Source organism: Phasianus colchicus, chromosome 10 (genome assembly GCF_987193195.1).
Source record: "Phasianus colchicus chromosome 10, bPhaCol1.hap1.1, whole genome shotgun sequence".
Classification (NCBI taxonomy): domain Eukaryota; kingdom Metazoa; phylum Chordata; class Aves; order Galliformes; family Phasianidae; genus Phasianus; species Phasianus colchicus.
Window position 1 is genome coordinate 16,749,514 of NC_143445.1, and position 6,534 is coordinate 16,756,047.

At 58.5% G+C, this 6,534-nt stretch overlaps 2 protein-coding genes across 12 annotated transcripts; one reads left to right on the forward strand and one right to left on the reverse strand.

Moving 5' to 3' along the window:
• The first annotated feature begins 719 nt into the window (after positions 1–719).
• THPO (thrombopoietin) lies at positions 720–4,166 on the forward strand. 10 transcript variants are annotated; one of them, XM_090147516.1, is made up of 5 exons: positions 730–1,218; positions 1,675–3,060; positions 3,166–3,252; positions 3,490–3,654; positions 3,751–4,166. In XM_090147516.1, exons 2-5 carry the CDS (start codon positions 2,683–2,685, stop codon positions 3,889–3,891), a joined length of 771 nt encoding a protein of 256 aa, XP_090003642.1. In that variant the 5' UTR covers positions 730–1,218; positions 1,675–2,682; the 3' UTR covers positions 3,892–4,166. The 10 variants fall into 10 exon arrangements, with proteins under 10 accessions (XP_090003635.1, XP_090003634.1, XP_090003639.1 ...); XM_090147517.1 differs by lacking the exon at positions 730–1,218 and having other exon boundaries at positions 2,071–2,110; positions 2,933–3,060; XM_090147513.1 differs by having other exon boundaries at positions 722–1,218; positions 1,675–2,110; positions 2,933–3,654.
• A 418-nt stretch (positions 4,167–4,584) lies between these two features.
• POLR2H (RNA polymerase II, I and III subunit H) lies at positions 4,585–6,534 on the reverse strand. Of its 2 annotated transcripts, XM_031603570.2 has the most exons (5): positions 6,376–6,531; positions 6,149–6,232; positions 5,445–5,538; positions 5,217–5,300; positions 4,585–5,098 (listed from the first exon to the last, which is right to left on the reverse strand). In XM_031603570.2, the coding sequence occupies exons 1-5, from the start codon at positions 6,446–6,448 to the stop codon at positions 4,981–4,983; spliced, it is 453 nt and encodes a 150-aa protein (XP_031459430.1). In that variant the 5' UTR covers positions 6,449–6,531; the 3' UTR covers positions 4,585–4,980. The 2 variants fall into 2 exon arrangements, with proteins under 2 accessions (XP_031459430.1, XP_031459431.1); XM_031603571.2 differs by lacking the exons at positions 5,217–5,300; positions 5,445–5,538 and having other exon boundaries at positions 6,376–6,534.

The following is a 6,534-nucleotide window of genomic DNA, read 5'->3' on the forward strand; positions in this document are numbered from 1 at the left end:
GGCCTGTGGAATATGGGGAATGGGCAAACCACGCCAGCCCCCCACCCAGGTGCCCTATGCAGCACAACCACCTCCCTGGGCTGCTACTGGGAGTGGGATGGTGGGGCACAGAGAGCTCTGTTTGCCCACGGATGTTTATTGACAATTTGCAAATGTAAAACAGGACCGGAGGGGGTTGAGATCTTTGCCTGTAGTGGGGTGAGGGGAGCACAGGGCCTGCTCACAGCATCCTGCTGGCACCCCCAGCTCTGTCCCTTGTTCCCCAGCCTCTTTGTGCCCAGCTGGGCCCTGAGCAAACGGGGCTGTTTGCTCACTCCGGGATTAGCTGCTCTTTGTTCCTTTGACTTTCTCTTCCCTTTATGCCAGACCCTTTTATGGGGGCTTCAAAGGGGGCTCGGAACCCCCACCCCCACCTCCACCCCCCCACTGCCTGCAAAGCTCACGTTGGTTTCCCGTGTCCCACTGCTTTGCAGCAACATCCTGGGGGTGCCTACTAGGGACACCTGGGTGGCCCTTGGGGACAGCAGCTGTGTCACCTGCCCAGTCCTCCCCCGCCGCCTGGCACCTCCGGCTGCCCTTGGCACTTGTTGGAGTGGGTGTGAACGGCTGCTCGCCACAGCAGGATTCCAGGCACTTTGCACCCTGTAAGCAGAGGTGGGAAACACAGCACTGGGATCCGGCCAGCTGCACAGCTCTGTGCCCCCCCAGGACAGCACATCCTGGCAGTGCGATTCCCAGCAGGAAAACAGCAAGCTGCCTGCTGGCGTTGCTGGAAGGAACATTTTAGGGTGAAAGGCACCTTGCGGTGCTCTGGTGCCTGCTGGCATCCAGCAAGCATCCTGCCACGTACCAGCTGCCCCATTTCCCTGATGAGTTTTTTGCCTAATTATGAAGGCTATGGGGTACTGCAGAACTCCAGCCCGGCACTGTGAGGGGCTATATGCCCAGAGAGGGACGGGGACCAGGGCATAATGCTGGGGACCATGAGAAGGGATCAGGGTTGGGAGTGAGGACAGAGCTGTCCCAGGGTGCCAGCGGGGCGTGTTTGCAGCCCGTCACGTCCGCAGAGCCGGGACACGGCCATACAGGGAAGCCCAGCGGTGTTTGACCCCAGTGCTCACAGCTGCCGCCAAACCGTGCTGCACTGCGTCACCAGCGCTGTCCCCATAGTCAGAATGGGGCTGCCAGAATCCACCAGGATCCCCCACTACTTGCAAGGTGGGTTGATGGCTGTGGGGCCAGGGGAACATGGGATGGGCACAGTGGGGCCGAGGTGTTTACTCCGGTTGCTGTTACCTGGCCAGGGGCTGCCGGGAACTGCTGGCCACGGGGACAGGATGGGAGCGCGTGAGAGCATGCTGTGTGTAGTGTGCAGGAGGATGAGGTCTGAGAGCTCCTGAGTGGGTGTGGGTGTGAATGCAGGGGGCTGCAGAATGGTGGGGTGCATAGGGGCCACGTGAGCATGCAATCCACAGTGCGCATGCGTGGGGCTATGGTGCAAGTGGGGGTGTGGGTGTGCACGTGAGTACAGATGTGCACATGGGCATGTGTGCACTCCTGCCCCTGGGGGTCTCTCCAAGCTCTCTACCAAAAAAACCCGCTTCCTGACCCCCACACCCCATTACTCTCTCTCAGCTCAGAGCACCACCAACACCATCTATCCTGCCGTTCCAGGACCACCATTGTGCCACAGATAGGCACGGCCACCATTCCAAGCACCAATATCCCACTTGCAGATCACTCACGCCCAGGGCGAGGGGCAGGTGAGTGCCCGAGGACGCCCTTCCCGATCCCGGAGCCAAGGGAGGAAGCGGCTGGAGGCAGGAAGCCACCCCCAGGGCCCCCGGAGCACTTTTGCTCGAAGGTCAGCAGCAACACAACAGGAAATCACGCTGCCTCGGCACGGCGGCCGGGCCAGAGTGCTGCGCCGTGCTGTGCTGCCCGAGGGGTGTTCCCAGCCCCCAGTCCTCCATCCCGGCCGGTGGCTTGCGGGGGGGGGCCCGCGCCACAGCTGCCCTCCATGGAAGGGGGACGGGAGCCGGGGAGCAGCCGCCGGCCCCAGGGCAGAGGATGCAGGGCTGAAGCCCCCAGCAGAGCATGGAGCTGAACAGTGAGTGCGGGGTAAAGGGGACGGGCACGAGTGGGAAGGGGCATTGCTGTGGCAGTGGAAAACCAAATCACAGCCCCAGCCTTCTTGGCATGAGCACAGCCCTCACCCCACACATTAGAAGTGAACGCCACGGGTGCCTCTGGTTTGGTTGGAGCTGCCCACTGCCAGTTTGGCATCTCACTGTGTCCAGCCTTGGGCAGCAGGTTCTGCCCAATCCTTTTGGGGACAAGTGCAATGCCGAGGTGGTAGCAAGAAGGGACACAGGTGGATGGATAAAGGTCTCTCAGAGGTGGCAGTCACTAGCATGGAGCTCAGAAGCCAGCTGAGAGGCACCTGGGGCAGCAGCACACCCATGCTGCCGGCTGACACCAGGCACAGGCGAGCCCTTGGCTGCTGCAGTGGCGAGGAGCCGACGTGCACGACGGGAGGCTGCAGGCAGGGATTCCCCGAAATGCACGTGACAGTCAGAGCGGCTCCTGGCACGAACTCCCAAAAGGAGGGCCTGCACAGGGAACACAGCTCAGCTCCCTGCCTGCTTCCCGGGTTGGAGCTGAGCCTAAAACCCAGCACTGATGCTTGTCACTTTCCCCCAGCCCTTCTGCAATGCTGGGAAATCCCAGCTCTGCCCAGACAGAATAATGTCCCCAGGAACAGGAGGGAGACAAGATCCTTCTCAGCTCCCAAAACCTCCTCGTGCCCTACTACAAAGCAATCCCAGACACCACCAGACCAGGCAGAGCAGTTGCTGCTGTAGGCATTACCTGAGCTGGGGCTCTCTGAGGAGGGTGGCCAGGTGCCCACGGGTATCCCCTTCTTTCCCAGGACTACTGCTCTTCACATCTTTCCTCCTGCACGTCAAAGAGTGTCACGCCAGGCCAATGGGGCCAGTCTGTGACAAGAGACTGATCCAGAAGTACATCGGGGAGGCCAAAGACATGGAGAAGAGAGTGGTGAGGAAGCAATGCCTCCCAAAACCCAGTATCAGGCTGGGCTGGCAAGACAGAGCTGGAAACAACTCCTGGCATCTCACTACAGCAACTCTTCTCCCCCAACAGAGCGAGTGCCAGGCACTACCCGCACTCAGCTGCCCTGTGGTTCTGCCTTTGGTGGACTTCAACATGCGACAGTGGAAAAGCAAATCGGTGAGAGGGGCTGGGAGGATGGTGCTGGGGTGCCCATGGGACTTGCGAAGGAGCCCCTGGGTAAGCAGAGGGATACGGTCACCAAACAAGCTGAACAAGCAGCTTGTAGGAACAGTTGGTGGCACAGGAACATTGTGTGGAGATGAGGTGGAGGATCCATCCATATCAAGGGTGGGCATGGGAACGATGGGCCTGCAGCCCTGTGCCAGTGGAGTCAGCACACACACTGCTTCACAGGACGAGATCAAGTGGCGTGAGATCCTGTGCAACCTGGTGCTGCTGGTGGGTGCTGTGACAGAGGCTCAGGGCCAGGTGAGCCAGGAATGCGGAGCAGGGCAGCTGAGCCAGCTCTATCGACATGCCAACTCCTTTCTCCTGCTCCTGCAGACCTTTGGCTGGGAGGTGAGGCCTCATCACGTGAGCAAGGACACCTTCAGGGCAGGTGTCAGCTGGGCATGATGGCATTTGTGACCCCCTCATCTCACTCTTGCCCCTCAGGAAGGGCCCTGTGAGCCAGGCTGCTCCCCACGCTCCATTGAGCAGACTCAAGTCACTGAGATCTTCCTCACCTACCGACAGTTGGTGCAGGGCAAGCTGCGCTTCTTCTTTCACAACCTGGCTAAGGACTCATGTGACTGAGATTGGGGCAAGCAGAGACCTCCAGCCCATGGCCTGATGAAGCTGTACACAGGATTCAACACTGATAAGAGGTCAGAGCAATCCTATAGGACAGTGAGCTGTGCTCTGGGTGCCCAGGAAGGTGCCACAGGGAAAGGGTTGGCTCCTTTTCCACAAGCCTTTGGCTATCACGTGGCTCACAGAGGCCAAAAGCAGTGATGCCTGTGAGCACGAGGCACATGCCCTGCTCCTGTCAGACTGTGAATGCTTTAAAATTAAAGACCTATTTTTCTAAAGGATTGTTTGTGTCTTCCTATTCCCCCTGCTGTGGCACTGGCCTGAGGAGCATACACCAGCCTCTGGGAGAGGCAGCAGCTGGGGGATATGCTCCTGTTCTCCCCACAACATCCAGCTCCCTCCTGCGGTGGCTGCCATCTCTGCAGGGCAGCTGGGCTCTGCTAAGGGATATGAGATCATAATGTCCCCTGCTTTCTTGTATCCACCTGCCAATCTCACTGTGCTGAGTTCTGGGGTCATACAGCACCATTCAGGCTAGGCCAAGCCCCTCTGGGAGACACAGCCTGCAAGCCAGTGCCCCTGATGTGGTAGCTTTGCTGTCTGCTACCACAACACCCCCCCATGAGCATTCCATCTTCATCTACCAGCCTGCCTTCTGAGAAGCCAGCCTCATCTCTCAGCCACAACAGCCACATCTAGAAAACACATAGCAATTTAATTAAGGAGCCACACCTGTTTCAGACCAGCTCCTTAGAAAATGGTGCCCAGCCCTAGCACAGACAGGTGGATGTCCAAGTCCAGCTGCCCCTATCCGGAGCTGGGGCTAAGCCTGCCTTTGAAGTGCAGGAAGGTGAGAAGAGATCAGCAGACAGGGCCACATAGCACCCATGGTCTCCACTGAAAATGAGGGACCAGCCCCTACATGGAAGGGAAACAGTCAGAAAAGACCAGGATGACAAAGGGGGAACGCCCCCTCCTACACCACCACTGGAGGAGCTGGGCAGCAAAGGAGTGGGATTTGGGGTGACCGTGTCCTGTTTGCTCGCCAGCAGAATGTCTCTGGGGCAGGCAGCCCACTAGGTGCATCATCTCCTAGAAGGCCAGCTTCTTCATCAGCAGGTAAACTCTGGAGTCCACTTCAAACCCATGCAGATTGTTTGCGTCTCCCTGAAGGCGCATGAGCAGCCCCCCGTAGGACACGTAAGCAGAGCTAGGGCAGGAGGAGAGGAGCAGTGAGAGCAGGGAAACCCATTGGAGACCGAATCAAGACACTGCTGCCTCCCCACCACCCTCAGGCAATGCGTCCCCTTCTAGCAACAGACACTCACAGGCGTGTGGCTGCTTCTGTGGACGTCTCATCCCCCTCAATCCTGTACACTTTGCCATACATCACATACTCGAACTGGTCTGCCCTGAAATGAGATGAGGGGAGCTCAGAGAAGTGCCAGAACCGTCACCCCTCTCCTTCCCACAACCCCTAGCAGAGCATCCTCTGGAAGAAGGCACTTCACAGCCTTTCAGCATCCCAACTCCTCCACCACTGTGAGCCACAGTACCTGGAGGGCCTGTCATCTGTAGGGTTGTACTCCCCATCGTCCAATGTGCCATCCTCATACAGGGTGCTGGCAATGACCAAACGGAATTTGTCACCTGGGAGGAGATAGCAAAGGAGTGGTGAGAAGGCACAGACAGAGCACTGGCAGTCACAGTGGCAGCTGCAGCACATCTGCAGCAAGGAATTGCCCTAGTGAGTTTATTATAAACCTGGTTCCTGTGCATTCTCCAATAGGATAGCAGATATTGAGGGAGACGTACTCTTATCTCTCTCTACAGATATTTATCAGCACTGCAGAGCCACCAGATCAGCACAACCAACGTTTTCATGGCACACAGCAAGAGAACTGCATGGAGAGCCTTGGAAAATTGAGCTTGCCCTGGGCAGGTATGCAAGACCAGCCCCTTCCTCATCTTATGGAAAACTTATAAGTTAATGTATTTAGCCACTGAAACCCATTTCAAATGCTCTCCGTAAGGCCACGTTGCCATTAGCTAACATAGATTTGCTAAGGAGCATCTCTAGGGGATGAGCAGAACTGATTCTCAACAAACCCCACAGTGCAATGAGCCCGAATGGAGCCCAGCCCCAACAGCGCTGGCACCACGCACCCCTGCGACAAAGGACAGCCCAGTACCACGCACACTCCTCCAGGCCAGGCCTCCCTCCTCCCCAGCCTCCCTCCTCCCCATCCCGGCGGCGTACCGAGGTCCACGGGGTAGATCTGGATGTTGACGTCCAGGATGAGGTCCATCTTGAAGGACTCGCTCTCGCAGTGCAGGCGAGACACTGGGCAGAGCGGGGCGGTGGGCACAAAGGAAGGCCCAGCCGCACCCGTCCCCTCCCACGGGGGCACCGGGGCCGCTCGGAGGCCCGAGTGAGAGTTAAGGGCTCAGGGAAGAGGGGTTGGGAGCGGGGGGGTTCCAGCTCACCACGGTCGAACTTCTTGCCCTCGGGGTCGATATCTTTCACATCGAAGATGTCCTCGAAGAGTATCCCAGCCATGGCGGAACCGCCTCGCTCCCGCGCCTGCTCCCGCAACGGCGCACGGCGATGACGTATTTCCGCATCCGACACGCACCACGCTGCGG